The 19,555-nt window shown below is 36.2% G+C and overlaps 1 protein-coding gene across 2 annotated transcripts in view; it reads right to left on the reverse strand.

Annotated features, from left to right (window-relative positions):
- Window positions 1-19,555, reverse strand: part of DMD (dystrophin) — a 1,770,560-nt gene that overhangs the window by 666,346 nt on the left and 1,084,659 nt on the right. For both annotated transcript variants that reach the window (XM_030807549.1, XM_030807550.1), the window contains one exon: window positions 145-377. In XM_030807549.1, the coding sequence (XP_030663409.1) occupies window positions 145-377 (233 nt within the window). The remainder of the gene's footprint in view (window positions 1-144; window positions 378-19,555) is intronic.

Consider the following 19,555-nt stretch of genomic DNA (forward strand, 5'->3'; position numbering starts at 1 on the left):
TGAATAGTGAGAGTAATGTGTTTGCTGAGAGAGAAACAGTTGCATAAGAACTGGTGGGAAATGGTCTAGGAGAGCAAAGTGATTGGTGGAAAATCTTCATTTTAAAGAAAAACTTCTGCCAACTTTTATCATTTTTTCTCATACCTTCTGCTTGATGATCATCTCGTTGATATCCTCAAGGTCGCCCACCATCACTCTCTGTGATTTTATAACTCGATCAAGCAGAGAAAGCCAGTCGGTAAGTTCTGTCCAAGCCCGGTTGAAATCTGCCAGAGCAGGTACCTCCAACATCAAGGAAGATGGCATTTCTAGTTTGGAGATGGCAGTTTCCTTAGTAACCACAGGTTGTGTCACCAGAGTAACAGTCTGAGTAGGAGCTAAAATATTTTGGGTTTTCGCAAAAAGGAAAAAAGAAGAAAAAGAAACATTAGAAACACAAGCTAAAGAGCCAATTTCAATAACAATATGTCAAATTTAATTGAAGAGTAACAATTTGAGCCAAACTCTTATTCATGACATTATACATCTTTTTCTAACAATGTGGATACTTTGTTTAGCAACACATGGTAGAAAATGAAAAGATTCAACCTTTTCATTAATACACATTTAACAATTTTTTAAAAAACGATTTTGCTCATTCTCATGCCTGGACAAGTAATTTAAGTTAAATAGGCCTTCTCAATAACAATCATATACATTGTGGAAGTGGTGAAGAAAACAAAAGTTTTCAGACCTTACCAGGGAAATAAATTTTACTTATTTTTTTTTATTCAAAGAAAAAAAAAAGGCAAAACAAGATGGGATAAGATCTTCTTTCTGATTTAAAATTCCCTTGAATAGGAAGTAAATTAATTTGGAGTTGGACCCTAGGGAAATCAAAGCCAATGAAACGTTCTTGTCTTAGCTCTGTATTTTATACTGGGAGCAGTTTATCACATTTTTTTCTTTTTATTTAAGATTGTTAGTAAACTGGCCAGCAGCGAAGAAAAACCAAGATACGATATTTTCTTAAAAATGCGAGCTAGTAGTTTTTCTATTTAGACATGAAATATTGTTTCAAAGTCATTAAATAAATCTTAATATGAATAGTGTTGGACACTGTAGAGTAAGTCAGCCTATGGTAATGGTTAAGATGAGTAGTACTAGAATTAAAATGCCTGGTAGACAATCCTGCTCTCTGCCTTAGGAACTCTGGGACCTTGGTTAAGTCACGTAACCTCTCTAAGTTTCAGTTCTAACATTTGTTCAATACTAGCAGTAAGCAGTAAGCAAGGCAAAGTGGGAAGCATTTTTCATGTATTTACCTTAAAAGAAGAATAATAATAGGGTAAATGTCATAAGGGCAGTTGTGTAGATTCAATGAGTAGTACAAGCAATACATGTATGACAATGCCAGAAACAGCAGCATAATCATCATCATCACAGTAATATTATTACAGCACCTGACACTATAGTAGGTGATCAATAATGTTAGGTATTACTGTTTTTATAAACACTTGGCTAGTAAGAAACACGGTGATGAACAACTGTGGTGAGAAACTGGAGATAAGGCCCCAAAATGTGAAATACTTGGGGAGTAGTCAGTCAAAGGTCTGTGTGTGGCCCTATATTGATTGAAAAGGGCTGAACTTGCTGGTGTGAATTGATACTAAATACCAACACACAGCTGGGTTATCAGAGGTGAGTGGTGAGGTGAAGGAATGCCTAATCAAGTTTGCAGACAATAGACTCAGGAGCATAATATAACCAGAAGATTGGTGGCAAAATTATTGGACTACGTAGTTCGGAATAAAAGGTTTCAAGGAAAGCTGCAAAAGACATCTCAACAGGAGACTCAGAGGCATGGACAACCAGTGAACTATTCTAAGAACATTTAAAAAAATGAGACATTGAATTTTCATTCTGAGGTAGCCAATCATTAATTTTTATGGCTATGTAACTGTGTTTTTAAGGTTGTCGCCTCATTACAGAAGATGAGTAGAATGGAAGAATGTTTCTTGTCTCTCAAGCTTCTCAGGGACACCAAGCGTTTTCTATGAATGAAGGAACTAATTTTGATCAATGCAGACAGAAAAAAATAGTGTTTTAATTGTCAGAGAGAATAAAAAAATTTATGTCACCAAATAATGATTGAAAGGCAGTAACACTGAGGCGATAAAGAAAAAGTTTTGTTTCTCAAAGCTATCTGACTACTCTGAGGCTCTTTCTAGAAAGAATTAAATGTAATGTAAAGAAGGAATAGTGTTTTGTGTCACAGTCCAAGAGAAGAACTCATGGAAGCAAAAAGATCTAGAAATCTTAAAAGGGATTCCAGGAAAGGAGCTAAATATCCAGAGAGGATGCATGCGTGAGGATGAAAAGAGAGCTAAATTAAAATATCACTGTAGGAACTAACTGCAGAACACCAGGCTGACTGGCAAATGTGGATGGAGTGTTCCTAAAATAGATACACAATGTATACTGAGGCAATATACAGCAATTTAGGAGGATTTCAAGCTTATGGGAGTGTCAGAAAATGCTTTTTTAAAAAGTGACTCATTGAAAATTTGACCCTCAAATAAGAGCAGAGACATGAGATTTTTTTTTCTCCAGACTTATTTCTGACCATGAAAGAAGTACCTAATGAGGTGGAAATGATCATGTCACACTAAATTTCAATAGAGTGAAGGATGAGGAAGTAGAGAATTAATCAGACTTCAACATGCAGACCACTGTTTCCTGAAAAGCACGTTTGGAAAAAGACAGAAAGGAAGAAGGAAAGAAGGAAGTCAGGGAGGGAGGGAGGGAGGAAGGAGGAAGGGAGGGAGGTAGGGAATCTATCGAAAAGCAAGGCAAGACAAGGCAGGAAGGCAGGAAGGAAGGAAGTCAGGAAGCCAGGCAGTAAGGGAGGGAAGGAGGAAGGAAGGGAGGGAGGGAAGCTATTGAAAAGCAAGGCCAGGGCCTGAAACTCAAAAAGAGAGAATGGTTCATGATGACTAAATATGCCATTGGGATCATAAATTAGCTGAAGCATATTCAGAGGAAGATGGAGAGGTCTAGCAATGCAGACATCTCTGCGCCAGTCATGGGCAGATAATCTCATCTATAGACCCATCAGGCCAGTATTTCTGGTCTTCTCTTCTCCAGCATGCACCACCTGAAGAACATCTATCTGTACACTGCTGGGAAAGGGAGGGGAAAGCTTATCAGACTTTCTCACTGCTCTATCTCTTGCATCTTGCACATGTCCTGGAGTATAGGAGGTGCTCAATTGATTCCCTTTGAATCTAAAGAAAAGTCAATGTGCAGTAAGCTCTTTAGTGAACTTAGAGGTCTTCTCCATACAATGAGTACTAAAATTTAACAAGCACCCATTAGAATGGAAGAATGGAGGCGAGAACACAAAACATGCCTAGGTTTTTACTAGTTAGGTGATTTTAGCTGTTTTCACAAGAGGATAATGGAGGAAGACCCACTGCTTGGGGCAGACAATGAAAGATCAAATATTAAAGAGAGAAAATACAGCCAGTCAATTTATTTGCCCCCAACCCCACACACATACATTTTTTTTTTCTAACGAAGGGTGTAGAATATTTAGGCTTTGTAGGACCAGATTGTTGTATTTGAATCCTTGTTCTACCATTTTTTTTTTTTAGCTGTGTAACTATAGTCACATGACTTAACCTCTCTGAATCTCCATTTACTCCTCTGTAAAATGGCAATTATAATAGTACTTCCTTCATAGACAATTGGCCTTACTATTTCCTAAATAGACAATCTTGGAAAAGTAATGTTCACTGACATTGGAGGCGTCTTGAGGTAAGGAATTATACTATGCCTGCTACACTGAACATCTTGACCCTCAAGAGTTTTCACCTGTGTAACTATGAAAACAGTACCAATCTAATGGAATTCTGTTACGGATTTTATTACATGATACGTGTAAGTCACCTCCTAGGATTGTTCTGACTGTAAGTACGCTATGTGGATTTTTTTCTTCTCTTTTTCCTGCGTTTCTCACACAATGGTTATTGGCTCCTCATGTTCCACATTCGTATGGGATTTTACGCTCTGTACTCTGAACCAGACTTGACACTCCAGCCTTACCTCCCTCCATTATTTCCAGGCTCCTCCACACCCCTGTCTATTCTGCATTCTCTCATGAGCACAGGCCATTTCAAACTTTGTGCCGTTTCATACGCTTTCTATACTTCTTGAAAACTTTTCTCTCCTGTTTCCAGACAAAAATCTCATTTTCTCTTTAAATGTCAACTCTAGATTTCTGTGTTTTGGGGAGGACCAGAATAAGAAGTGTGTAATTAAAATATCTCTATGAGGAACAGAATTACACCTTTCTTGTGGGTCCTAAACACTTTTTAGACTTCAACATTTTCTTACTTAAATCTAGTTATCACCAGGAAGGACAAAATCTTGCACCACTATTAGGTTTTGGAGGATTTTGAAAATGTCTAGAGGATAGCTGCTGGTAGTTGAGAGTTGGATTCTAAAGTCAGAAACTTTGGGTCTCAAGGAATAAACTTTAAAACATAAAGAAGCAAGAGGCTAATCTTCATCGACCTCTCACACATTAGAGCCATTTCTGTTCAGAAAAACATTACTTAAAATATTTTATGTTTTCTAAAAAGACTTGCCTCTAGATTCATGCATGTATATATTTTTTTCATTTTTTAATTAAAGTGTTTCAAAGGAGAGAAGTTTTGAGGTCCTGAAATATTTATCTTTTTTTTTTTTTTTTTTTTTTTTTTTTTTTTTTTTTTGAGATGGAGTGTTGCTCTGTTGCCATGCTGGAGTGCAGTGGTGTGATCTCAGCTCACTGCAACCTCTGCCTCGTGGGTTCAAGTGATTCCCCTGCCTCAGCCTCCCGAGTATCTGGGACTACAGGCATTTGCCACCATGCCCAGCTAATTTTTTGTAGTTTAGTAGAGATGGGGTTTCACCATGTTGGTCAGGATGGTCTCGATCTCCTGACCTCGTGATCCGCCCGCCTCGGCCTCCGAAAATGCTGGGATTACAGGCATGAGCCACCATGCCCGGCCTATTTATCTTATTTTATTATATATATCACATTGATTCCTACTGCACTTCAGATGCCTTTACCTTTATCTAACACATATGAGGTTCTTTCTTTTCCACCATGTCATAGTACTAGAAATATATGCAAATCACCTTTTTCAGTGAAGTGTAGGCTGGTCAGATTTGTTAGTGGTTTTGCAGAGTCTGAGTAACCTGTTCATAGTTCTAAGGGTCAGGCAGGGTCATATTGTTGTGCCAAGGATATTGCCTGTTAACTCGATATTTTAAAAGACTGAAAGAGAATTTGTTTTGCTAAGAGTGCCTGAATCTGTAATCTAGAACGGGTAAAGAGTTAGGATAGATAAACTATTACATAGAATTTTCAATGATGTTCTGGGCTGGGTCTCCAGTTGTCATCCCTAAGGAGCATGGGAAATGGTTTCCCCTCCAGCTGGCGGAAATCCTTTCCTGTGTATCCTATTTAATCTTAACCCCAAGTCTGTTCATGCCTGGGCATTCACCCCTTGCCTTATGCCCCTATCTTGGGTTACAAGAAGCTGGCTCTGGTATTAGCTGGTTCAGATCTCAGCCTCTCTAATCACCTCAGAGACTAAGGGTATTCTTCTCAAGTCCATTGGAGGAATTGTCTTTTCCTGCCTAGGGTCCTTACTGAAAATAGTCTTTCTGATGTTATGCTATTAAAGGTTCCTCCAGTAACAGATTTGGGTGGGTTTTATTTGTTTGTTTTTTGCTCAATCACCTTCTGCCAGAACCAGATGTATTACAATGTGCAAAATTAAACCGTATATCTAGGTAGACAGATAGATACACACATTGTGTGTGTGTGTGTGTGTGTGTGTGTGTGTGTAAAGAGAGACAGACAGAGACAGAGAGAGCAAGAGAGAGAGAGGGCATCTGAATAGTCTGAGGACATACTATGTAGCATAATACCTTTCTCATGCATTCATTAGAAAATTAAAAAGACTCTACTAAAATTGTGGTTTTCCCTCCATAGTTAAGCAGACAGAAAATCAAGCTCAAAATAGCTGAAATGAATTGAGTTTGGCACACCAGAATGGTAGCACGAATAACAGTAGGTGTAATATACTATTGCAAACTGCAGCTTTGCTCTGAGTATTTTGTTAATTAAAAGGTGTTGGCTTTGGGAAGGAACTCTTATTTTTTTCAAGTGTTTGAAGAACATTTCTCTAGTCTGAAAATTTAATTGGTTTCAGGGGTACATGATTAGTCAGACTAACAGCTTTACTTAGAGCTTTAAAGAAGCTACTAAATCTTTTAAAACACACACACAATGTGTTTGGCATATTTCCTTTGAAGTATTCACACATGGTTTTCCTGTAATTCACAGGTCTCCTTTGGTTGATAAGAAAGCAAGAAGCACATACTCTATTTCTAGCTTTGTTGTATGAATGTGGGTAACTTTTTTTGTTTGCTTTACTTTTATATTTGAAAAATCACTCAACTTACAAAATAAGTTATTGGGCTCACATTAACAGTTCTATGAGGGAATATCTAAAAAGTGCTGTTAAGTATTCCCTTCCTCCTTATCATTCCGTTTCAACAGAGGACAGCAATGTTATATGCGGTCAAATTGCATTACTGTTTAATACTATGGGGTATAGGAAAGATTGTTAGCAACTTCCATCTCACTAGTAGATAAAATAACTCTCCTCCATGTAAGCAACATTGGAGAATATTTTCTTTTTGAATCTTTGAAAGGACGGCATTTGGATTAATGAATTATGTAAGAGTTCAAGAGAACCTCTTAAGAAAATCTGAAATCATGTCTAGATTCTAAGACAATCTATTGCGTAGGTAAGGAAGAATTTCACGTCTCCCCTCTAAATATTTACAGTCTGCACATACAAGTTGGAAAATTAGAAACAAACACTATGAACACGTAAACACTTATTTTTGTCTGCATTCTCTTCTGTCGCTCTAAAGAGTAAATAAAATATATGACCCATGTATCATCAATAATTCTTATTTTAGAAAAATAAATGCTTGTACTCTACATAGGCAAGGCCAGAGTACTGGAACTCAAGGAGTCATGATAACCATTTGTATTTCTGGATTTCAGAAAAAAAAATGTTAAGTTTGGGAGCCATGGATTTTTAAAGCTTAATGGTGCTATTCGCTTACATTTTAATAGATTCTTGCTATTAAAAATATAATCCAAATAAATATTTGCTACTACTTACAAGTAAGATAAATTGCCACCAACACTGCCATCATCCCCATCATTTACTCAGTGATTCTTATGTGCCAGGCAAGGTTCTTCATAAACCCTCTTTTATTTCACCTTTACCAAACCATCTTCAGGGTAGATGTTATCGTCCTCTTTTTACTAAGGTAACGAAACTTGTTCGGGATCTCACATTAACAAGTGATGTTTCCAAGACAATGTTCTTAACCACTGCACATATTTCTAAGAATCACGGGACATCAGGTATCTTTCTTACATGTCTCATCCAATATGCAAGAATTATTAATCACTCAAATACTTCTGACTCTAAGAGCTATAGCTTATAATATATGGTATCCATGAAATATATCTAATATCCATTTTAATTTGGGAGAGAAGATCATTTGATATAGCTATAAAAATATGGATTGTAACAATCAAGCGCATCTAGCACCCACTCACAACTTAAATATTACCCTTGAGAAATATCTCCAACCTGACTTTAAACGTATCCTTCCTTCACCAATTTGAATAGAGAAATAATCGTTGCCTTTTCCTGTTTTAATTTGCATCATCTAAGTGCCCTTCTATAACCAACATTATATGAATTCATCTACATGCGCTCAGTGAAAAGCAAGGTTTCTCAATCTCAGCACTGTTGACATTTTTGTCCCAGATAATTCTTTGTCGTGAGTGGCTGTCCTGTGCGTTGTAGGATCAGAATTGCTGGTCAGTATCCCTGGCCAGAGCTCCCTCCTAGATGTTCGACCAAAAATGTCTCCTGACATTACCAAATGTCTCCTGAGGAAAGAAAAATTGCTTATGTTTGAGAATGTCTCAATTAAAAGGATTTTCTATCTCTCCCTATCCAGTCACCTCTCAAATAGCTGCTTAGAATTTGTGCTGGACATCATTTATGCCTATCCAAGTTTGTTTTTTCTCATTCCTCAGAAGTGGAAATTAAGAGAAATTGTTAAGGGCTTCTCTTTCCCACATGATATTGGGCAGGCACTGAAGTATCCATAAGTAAACCACAAACTTACGGCTGCCAAGGAATAATAAATAATATTACACAGGAAGTGTCTTAGTGACAAAAATGACAACATCTCTGCTGGAGAGTAAATGTCCACAGATTCTCTTTTTGCATCTACACTTTTGGCAAGAGATATTCCAGATTCTCCCATTAAGAGCCATAGTCTATTTCTCCACTCCTTGAATATGGATTGGTCAAGTCACTTGTTTCGGGTAATGACGTGTCAGCAAACATGACATAAGCAGAGGCTTAACAATGCTTGGGTGTTGGGCTATGCTTGGAACCCTTCCACCACTATGGAACTATGCTAGCCTGATGAATAATTACAGGCAAGTGATCCTGTCACCCACACTGTCTCAAGTTATAACCAAAAAGTTATACCAGACATATGAATGCCACATGTGGTCATCAACCACCAGCTGACCATGAGTGCATGAATGAGCACAGCGGAGTCTAGCAAAAGAATCACCTTGATGAACCAAGCCCCAAGCAGAATCAAGAATCATGAGCTAAAAAAAAATGATTCTTATTTTAAGTCTCTACATTTGGGGTAGCTTGTTACACAGCAATAGATAGCTGATACAGCATCCATTTTTACCTATTAAACACTGCTACACAAAACAGGATTTAAAATTCCCTTCCCATTACCACAGAAATTAAAAGAAAAATGCTTATCCAGCAGAGAGAACATAGCTGGAAAAGAGAGAGTCTTTAAGTTAAAATGTGGAATGGAATTCCACAGAGAATGGAAGATTCACATAGTCAGTCTATAAGGTCAATAAATCAGGCAGCCAGCATTTGACAGGATATTTGAAGAAAGTAACACTTTTGGCAGAAATTCACTATTAGTGCACCAAGAGCTTTGTATATGAAAAAAGTAGAGTATGTAATATTAAGAGCCAAGAAGTAGGCACCCCAGTGCAGAAGACAAGGGAAGAAAAAGCCAGATGAAACCATAATAAAGACCACGCTATTGATGAAGGGTGGTCATCAGTTGCAAAACTGCTATCAGAATAAAATCCATATAACCATGTGAGTATAACCAGCTAGAGAGCATTGTGTAGTTCTTATTACAGAAAATACACTGATATTCTACCAAAATTCTGAGCACCTTAAAAAATTCCTGAATTAAATAATTTATTCTGATTTAGGTTTGTTTATTCAATTTTTTAAAATAGAGTTCCTCCTATCTGAATGTTAGAGACAAGACCCTGCAGTGAAAACTCAGCAAAATGAGGTAAGCAGTGTTTTCTACAAAATTCAGTCTAAATCGCTTATTTGTTTGGGAGAGCTACATTTTCACCTTAAGTAGCAAAATAATTAGCAATGTGTTTTGAAAGTTGTTATATAATGAATAAGATCCTCTACCATGTGTCAGGCCCTCACAAGCCTCATCCACCAGAGGAGATGATAAGCTATTTGAGATAAGTGTCAGAATCACCTTTTCCTTCCTCACAAGACCAAAGGTCTGAAAAATAACAGGGTCTCAATCAAAATTTGTTGTTGTTTTCACAATTAGAATGAGGTACAAGTTGCAATGTACTAAGCAGAGTCCTTAAGTGCAATCTCACTCTCTCTCTAAATATATATATGCATATGTATATATAGTCTAAATATATAGAGAGACAGAGAAGTTATATAAATTAATATAACAGAGTTATATAACTCTGATTTACAGCTTCCTCAGAGTTTCAATCTAGAACTTCATCAGGGAGAAAAAAGAGGAACCATTAGTGCAATGTAAATGGGACAGTATTAAATAGTCTTAAAATGTAGATTCTTTTGGTTCAAATCAATTATAATATATTTGCACAGAATTTGGACAGCATAAAAATGCCTTTTTAGTCATTTTCTCCATTGGTTCCTCATCATACCACTCTGGTGTGGATAGGGAAAACACGATTACTATCAATTTATAGAACAGGAAACTAAATTCAGATAAATTAAAATACTTCTTCAAGATCAACATTTAGTAAATTAGATGAAAGGTTCTGAGCAATCTGTATTTTAAGAAGAAAGGCTCTGAGTTGAGTAATTAATAAGGAATTCATCAAAAACAATTAACCTGATTTTAAAATGGGCAAGGATTTAAATAGACATTTCTCCAAAGAAAATATATACACAGCCAACAAGCATCTGAAAAGATACTCAACATCATCAATCATCGGGGAAATGCAAAGGAAGAACAAAAACCACAATGAGATATTAGCTCACAACCATGAGGATGACCGTGATCATAAACAGAAAATAACATATGCTGGCAAGGATGCGGAGAAACTGAAACACTTCTGCATTGTTGGTGGGAATGTGAAAAGGTGTAGCTGCTATGGAAAACAGTATGGAGGTTCCTCAAAAAATAAAAATAGAATTATCATATAATCCAGCAATCCCATTTCTGGGTTTACAGATAGTCCACAACTTACTAAGGTCTAACTTGTAATTTTTGGACTTTACAATGGTGTGAAAGCGATACGCATTCATTAAGAAACCATACTTCAAATTTTGAATTTTGATATTTTCTGGGGCTAGTAATATGCAGTATGATACTCTCTTCTGAGATATTGGGTTGCAGCATGATATTTATCATGAGGATAAATAATTGATACTCTACTATGTACTGTGTTGCCACATGATTTTGCCCAGATGTAGGCTAATCTACATGTTTTGACCATATTTAAAGTAGGCTAGGCTAAGCAATGATGTTTGGTAGGTTAGGTATATTAAATTAATTTTTGACATGATATTTTCAACTTATGATGGGCTGACTGGGATGTAATCCCAGTGTAAATCAATGAGCATCTGTATATCCAAAAGAATTAAAAACAGTATCTTAAAGAGATATTTGCACACTCATATTAACTGCAGCCTAATTCACAATAGCCAAAAACTGAAGTAACTAAAATGTCCATTGATTGATAAACGGATTAAAAAATGTGGTATAGGACACAATGGAATATTACTCAGCCGCAAAAAAGAAGGAAATCGTTTCCTATGCTACAACCTGGGTGTACCTTAAAGACATTATGCTAAGTTAAATAAGCCAGTCATAAAATGACAAATATTGCATGCTTCCTTTTATATAATGTATCTAAAGTAATCAAACTCTTTAGAAACAGAAAGTAGAATGGTCATATTGCCAGTGCTGGGGTACAGGGAGCAATAGGAGCTCTTCAGTGGGTTAGGAGTTTCGGATTTGAGAGATGAAAACATTCTAGAGATCTGTTGAATAACAATGTACATATAGTTAACACTACTGGTTTGTACACATAAAACAGTTAAGCTGGCAAAGTTTGTATTATGTGGTTTTTGTTTTTAAACCACATTTTTAAAATTATACTTTAAGTTCTGGAATACATGGGCAGAATGTGCAGGTTTGTTACGTAGATATACACTTGCCATGGTGGTTTGCTGTACCCATCAACCCTTCATCTACATTAGGTATTTCTCCTAATGTTATCCCTCCCTCTGCCCCCCAATCCTCCAACAGGCCCTGGTGTGTGATGTTCCCCTCTCCATCTCCATGTGTTCTCATCGTTCAACTCCCACTTATGAGTGAGAACATGTAGTGTTTGGTTTTCTGTTCCTGTGTTAGTTTGCTGAGAATAATGGTTTCCAGCTTCATCCATGTCCTTACAAAGGACATGAACTCATCCTTTTCTATGGCTGCGTAGTATTCTATGGTGTATATGTGCCACATTTTCTATATCTAGTCTATCATTGATGGACATTTGGGTTGGTTCCAAGTCTTTGCTATTGTAAACAGTGCCGCAATAAACGTATGTGTGCATGTGTCTCTACAGTAGAATGTTTTATAATCCTCTGGGTATATACCCAGTAATGGGATTGCTGAGTCAAATGGTATTTCTGGTTCTAGATCCTTGAGGAATCACCACACTGTCTTCCACAATGGTTGAAGTAATTTACACTCCCACCAACAGTGTAAAAGCATTCCTATTTCTCCACATCCTCTCCAGCATCTGTTGTTTCCTGACTGTTTAATGATCGCCTTTCTAACTGATGTGAGATGGTATCTCATTGCGGTTTTGATTTGCATTTCTCTAATGACCAGTGATGATGAGCTTTTTTTCATATGTTTGTTGGCCACATAAATGTCTTCTTTTGAGAAGTGTCTGTTTATATCCTTCCCCCACTTTTTTGATGGGGTCGTTTTTTTCTTGTAAATTTGATTAAACCACATTTTTTTTTAAAGGGAATTCACAGACCAGGCGAATTGTGGACTTTTAAAAATTTCCTTCTGAGTTAAGGAGATTTAAAAGAGATTTTTTTGGAGTACTATAATAAATATCATCCTGTAAATTCCAATGGTTCTGATATATTAAGGCCCAGTGGAAAATAATTGATTTATTTTATGTCCTTACTACTCCTACTTGCATTCTCATTGCAATCTTTGTGGGGTAAGCAGAATATGCCAGTGCCTCTCTGTAGTGGATACTGTAATGCTTCATCAAGATCCTCTTCTGGAGTCGATGCACCCACACCACAAATATTATTCCTAGCCTACTTTAAAAGTCAAATTGATTCCTCCTCAATTTAGGAGAACTCTGAAAGACCACCCCAGCTCCAGTGTCCCTGTCACATGGGCTGAAGCCTCAGTAGCAACTGCAGTGTGGATGAGCTTTTCTCTGCCCAATACTGCCTCCTTTACTTCCTTATAAATAGCAACAATACTTCTCAATAAACTTTCTGTGTGCAACTTTTTGTCTCAGAGACTGTTTGCAAGGAATCTCATCTCTGACACCGTATCTCTGGCCTATTTACATAATAGTTTGTTTTTAATACATAGAAGTAATATGATTTTTTCAGGCATTCGATAGTAGAATATTTTTTAAAGTTAATTATAGGCCAGGCGCTGTGGCTCATGCCTGTAATCCCAGCACTTTGAGAGGCTGAGGTGGTAGAACACGTGAGGTCCGGAGTTCAAGGCCAGCCTGATCATTATGGTGAAACCCTATCTCTACTAAAAGTACAAAATTAGCCAGGAGTGGTGGCGCGTGCCTGTAATCCCAGCTACTTGGGAGGCTGAGGCAGGAGAATCACTTGAAACTAGGATGTAGACGTTGCAGTGAGCCCAGATCATGCCATTGCACTCCAGCCTGGGAGACAAAGCAAGACTCAGTCTCTAAATAAATAAATAAAAAGTTAATTATTTATTGGTATCACATGTTATATAACTCAATTGAATGCTCTAAAAAATGACAAAAAGTATGCTGAGGATTGTTGGCATATTTATTGTTTAAGGGCTTATAAAGTAGTTTTATACTCCTTGGGTATATTTGAGTTTCAATTTATCATCAGAGTTGCTGTTTCTTATGTGAAATATGAACACTTCCTGTAACTAAAAGACCAATGAGCTTGACAAATTCAAATGCTGAAGTCTTGAACTCTGTCTTCATAATGACCTTGGAAATGTAACTGCTATCTTAAGTTGGTTTGAAGTGACTGTGTTGAGCTAAACTTGGGTTTTAAAGTTCTAGGTCAGTAAACATGTTATGAATTGCAGGTATGGAAAACACACTAACTGAAATAGTGAAACTAGCTATATCAAAATCAATTTATGTTTTTATTTAACTTGTAGAAAAGCACACTCTGCCCAGAAGTGCAATAACTACCAACCATACAAAAGAAACCAAAATCAAGGGTAGAAAACAGGTAACACTTATGGAGGAAAAACTGCTTGTTAGAAGCACAACAAATAAAAATTTGGTGTTTGTTTCTTTAAGACATCCCTGCCAAACCATCTCAAATTCTTTTTGAAAGTATGAAAGGTAATCATAAATAAAACATTACGGTTTCAGTGGTTTTAAATTATGCTATTGAAATAACAGTGTTCCTCAGAGCATTAGCATGACAGTTTTGATGCACATACTTCCTATTGTCTTGGACTTGAATCTCATTGTCTTAATCCTTTTGATGAATGGGCTTAAAATTAAGAGTGTAAAGTGTGTATGGAAAAGCTGTGAGCCCACAGATGGTTTCTGAAGTAGAAACATATCCAACTTTGTTTATTCAAAAAGATCTGTGAAGCTGTATTGTTAGAGTTGCTTCATTCTGAACTTATTTTTGCTGCTTACAAAGGGGAAATCCCATCAGATCAGGGCTAAGATAATTCCTTTTTAAACAATCAGTAAATCATATTTAAACCTTGTTTACACTAGTACTTTTTCCATGATGGCGTTGTTTTACATAAAATACATGCTTTCAATCTTGTTAAATTTGTTAGGACTCATTTTGTGGCCTAACATATGATCTACCCTGAAGAATTGTTTCTTGTGCACTTGATAAGAATGTATATTCTCCTGCTGTTAGATGAGATGTACTGTATATGTCTGTTAGGTCTATTTGATCTAAAGCATAAAGTCAAATGCATTCTTATTGATTTTTTATTGTGGATTATTTGTCTATTGTTGAATTTGGGGTAGAAGTCCCCTACTATTATTGTACTGTACTTTGTCTCTTTCTTTTCATCACTTTATATTTGCTTTATATATTTAGGTACTCCAGTGTTGGGTGCATATATATTTACAATTGTTATACCTTCTTGATGAATTGATTCTTTTATCATTATTTAATGACCTTCTTCGTGTCTTTTTAGTTTTTCATTTTAAAGCCTATTTTGTCTAATAGAAGTATGGCTATCCCCATTCTCTTTTGGTTTCCATTTGCATGGAAACCAAAATATCTTTTTCTATCTCTTCTATTTCAGTCAACATGTGTCCTAAAAGATGAGGTGAGTCTCTTCTGGGCAGCAGTAGTCGAGTCTTGCTTTAATCCATTTGGCCACTCTATCTTTAGATTGGTGAATTTGATCCATTTACATTCAAAGTAATTATTGATAGGTAGGAATTTACTACTGCCATTTAAAAAGTTGTTTTCTAATTGTTTTGTAGATCCTTTGTTCTATATGCCTTTTTTTGTTGTCTTCTTTTATGGTTTGATGGTTTTGCTCAGTAGTATACTTTGATTCCTTAATTTTTACCTTTTGTATATCTACTATAGGTTTTTGCTTTGCTTTTGCTACTACAGGTTTTTGCTCTTCTTTACATCTTACATAAGGGTATTTTTAAACTGGTAATAACTTAACTTTGATTGCATACAAAACTCTACACGCTTACTTCCCTAATCCACATTTTGTAATTTCAATGTCACAACCTATATCTTCTTTATAATTTGTCTGTCTTAACCATTATTGTAGCTATAAGCACATTGGAATGTGAGAGTTCGTTTTAGTAGAGATCACACAAATTTTGCATTTTAAAATATTACTTGAAAATAAAATTTTCAATGAAGTTATAGTTAAGATTCAATTATTCCAAGGTGAAGTTAATTACAAAGTCCTGAATGGAAAATCATGCTATTTTTTCATTAGTAGAAAAATAATAATCCTTAAAAATGATGTTTCCTTTTTCCCAAGATATCTAGATAAGAACTAGAAGTAAAATGTATTTCCTCTACTATAAAATTACAATCTATATTAATCCATTATTTTAAAACAAAAAGATATGAAGGAAGAAAATTTTTATCAAGTTATATGTTACAAAATCTCTAGCTTATTGCATGAAATTAAACCACATAAAAGAAATAATAAACCTAACTGAAACAACATTAACTCCTATCTAGGGTTTATCAAACTACAGAAAACAGAAAGGAAAGGAATGATATATCTTGAGAAACATAACTACTAAATATTGGTGGAAACTATATATGTGCATAGTTTTGAATTGGTAAAATGAGAAAATTCTTCATTTTTGCCCTGCAATATGGCGGAAAGAATGAAAAAAGAAGTCACTAAAGCTCTGTTTCCAACTTTTGTACTAATTCAAAAGCATGATTATGCTATACTTAATAACTATTTCTACTTAAAAACTGTTAATCATTGTGATTTTAACACCTAATGTATATATTTTCTGTGGAATACAAGAACGTGAACAGAGGCAAAGAGCTAGGCAGAAAGACCAATTTCCAAAGAGAAAGTAGGGTTAGTTTACTACCGGGGCCTCGGGTTCCCATTCAACCTGACGTAGAAATGGAATTGAAGGGCATATGGGCTGACGTTATCAGAGACTGTATTGCTAAAATGGATAATCTTCCCCTATTGACAATGCGGGCCTGTGGCTACCAAAATTAGGTGACTTGAACAGATAAAACCATAACAAGTTTGGATTCTTTCATGCATCTATTTTCAAAAATGATATTTTGGTGATTAATGAATCAGATTTATTATTACGATAAAAAATGAGTAAGTAAATTATTTATAAAAACGTAAGCTATCAAAAACTTAGTTTTCAGTGCCATGAAAATATATGTTATAGTAACTTGTGAAGATCTTCAGGAAGGCTAATTTATACCGTACATTCTAAACCATAGATGCTACATCCGGTAATATTAAGTTGGGAAGGGATTTATCTGGGAAAACACCATCATTTATCAATTAAACCAAGACACAAAAGGTTGAATAGCTTGCCCAAAACCCCCAAACCATAGCCAACAAGAGATCAAATGAGGACTAGATCCCAGGCTTATTAATTCTCAATCCAGTGATCTTTTAACAGTGCCTGGTTTACAATACCATGAGCATGCCTCTGAAATATTAAAAATGTTACATGTCTCTATATAATAATTTTATATCTAGCATGCATAGATTGAGAAAAATAGAGACAAAATCAACTTATTCTGAATTCAGTAATATTGTAATATAATTTTGCATTTACTAATTGCAGTAGCATTTACGTCACTTAAAAAATGTCCACTACATGTTTGTGGGTGATGCATCACTCCTTTGATTCACAAACAACGCTTGAGGTGGTTGTGGATTTGGGAATTTCTTTCAATGGTCCTGGGAAATTTTAGCTATACCCAGCACACAGGTTGAGAACTTCTATAATGTTGGTCTCTGCCTTACAACATTACTCTTATCAAATATCTTTAAAAGTCATATTCTACAAAAATCACAAGCATTCTTATACACCAATAACCGACAAACAGAGAGCCAAATCATGAGTGAACTCCCATTCACAATTGCTACAAAGAGAATAAAATACCTAGGAACCCAACTTACAAGGGATGTGAAGGACCTCTTCAAGGAGAACTACAAACCACTGCTCAATGAAATAAAAGAGGATACAAACAAATGGAAGAACATTCCATGCTCATGGGTTGGAAGAATCAATATCGTGAAATTGGCCATACTGCCCAAGGTAATTTATAGATTCAATGCCATCCCCATCAAGCTACCAATGACTTTCTTCACAGAATTGGAAAAAACTACTTTCAAGTTCATATGGAACCAAAAAAGAGTCCGCATTGCCAAGTCAATCCTAACCGAAAAAAACAAAGCTGGAGGGATCATGCTACCTGACTTCAAACTATACTACAAGGCTACAGTAACCAAAACAGTATGGTACTGGTACCAAAACAGAGATATAGATCAATGGAACAAAACAGAGCCCTCAGAAATAATGCCGCATATCTACAACTATCTGATCTTTGACAAACCTGACAAAAACAAGAAATGGGGAAAGGATTCCCTATTTAATAAATGGTGCTGGGAAAACTGGCTAGCCATATGTAGAAAGCTGAAACTGGATCCCTTCCTTACACCTTATACAAAAATTAATTCAAGATGGATTAAAGACTTACATGTTAGACCTAAAACCATTAAAATCCGACAAGAAAACCTAGGCATTATCATTCAGGACATAGGCATGGGCAAGGACTTCATGTCTAAAACACCAAAAGCAATGGCAACAAAAGCCAAAATTGACAAATGGGATCTAATTAAACTAAAGAGCTTCTGCACAGCAAAAGAAACTACCATCAGAGTGAACAGGCAACCTACAAAATGGGAGAACATTTTTGCAACCTACTCATCTGACAAAGGGCTAATATCCAGAATCTACAATGAACTCAAACAAATTTACAAGAAAAAAACAAACAACCCCATCAAAAAGTGGGCAAAGGACATGAACAGACACTCCTCAGAAGAAGACATTTATGCAGCCAAAAAACACATGCAAAAATGCTCATCATCACTGGCCATCAGAGAAATGCAAATCAAAACCACAATGAGATACCATCTCACACCAGTTAGAATGGCCATCATTAAAATGTCAGGAAACAACAGGTGCTGGAGAGGATGTGGAGAAATAGGAACACTTTTACACTGTTGGTGGGACTGGAAACTAGTTCAACCATTGTGGAAGTCAGTGTGGCGATTCCTCAGGGATCTAGAACTAGAAATACCATTTGACCCAGCCATTCCATTACTGGGTATATACCCAAAGGACTATAAATCATGCTGCTATAAAGACACATGCACACGTATGTTTACTGCGGCACTATTCACAATAGCAAAGACTTGGAACCAATCCAAATGTCCAACAATAATAGAATGGATTAAGAAAATGTGGCACATATACACCTTGGAATACTATGCAGCCATAAAAAATGATGAGTTCATGTCCTTTGTAAGGACATGGATGAAACTGGAAATCACCATTCTCAGTAAACTATCGCAAGGACAAAAAACCAAACACCACATGTTCTCGCTCATAGGTGGGAATTGAACAATGAGAACACATGGAGACAGGAAGGGGAACATCACACACCGGGGCCTGTTGTGGGGTGGGGGAGGGGGGAGGGACAGCATTAGGAGATATACCTAATGCTAAATGACGAGTTAATGGGTGCAGCACACCAACATGGCACATGTATACATATGTAACAAACCTGCACATTGTGCACATGTACCCTAAAACTTAAAGTATGATAAAATAAAATAAAATAAAAACACCAAAAAAAAGTCATATTCTTTACTCTTAGAGTTGATTTCAGTTTCATTGTTGCCAAACAATGATATCTCAATCATTTGACAATGGGTTGTGTCATAGATATAAAATATCTAAATTTTCTAAATAGTTTTTTTTTTATAAATTAGAACCAACTAAAGGTTGTCAATATGAGTACTCTCGCATTCCAATGTGCTTTTCTGAGTGAGAGAGGGTGCACAGTCAGAACTAGTGTGCTTGAATTTTGCTATTTAACTTCACTCACCTTTACCTATCTGTAGCCCCTAACATGGATATCTATCTTCAGGTAAGTAAGTGAATATTGCTAACATCTGTGATGATAGTAGTAGGATAGGGATGGGGGCAAAACAAAGGTTGAAAAATCCTATATGACCATATCCAATACCTGAATTCTCTTACACTTTACTTACAAAAAGTGATTTCCCACTGCTTACCCCAAAAGTGCACATTGTGTCAAACTAGCCAGTCTCTTTATGT

This window comes from Nomascus leucogenys, chromosome X (assembly GCF_006542625.1).
Source record: "Nomascus leucogenys isolate Asia chromosome X, Asia_NLE_v1, whole genome shotgun sequence".
In the NCBI taxonomy this organism is placed as follows: Eukaryota; Metazoa; Chordata; class Mammalia; order Primates; family Hylobatidae; genus Nomascus; species Nomascus leucogenys.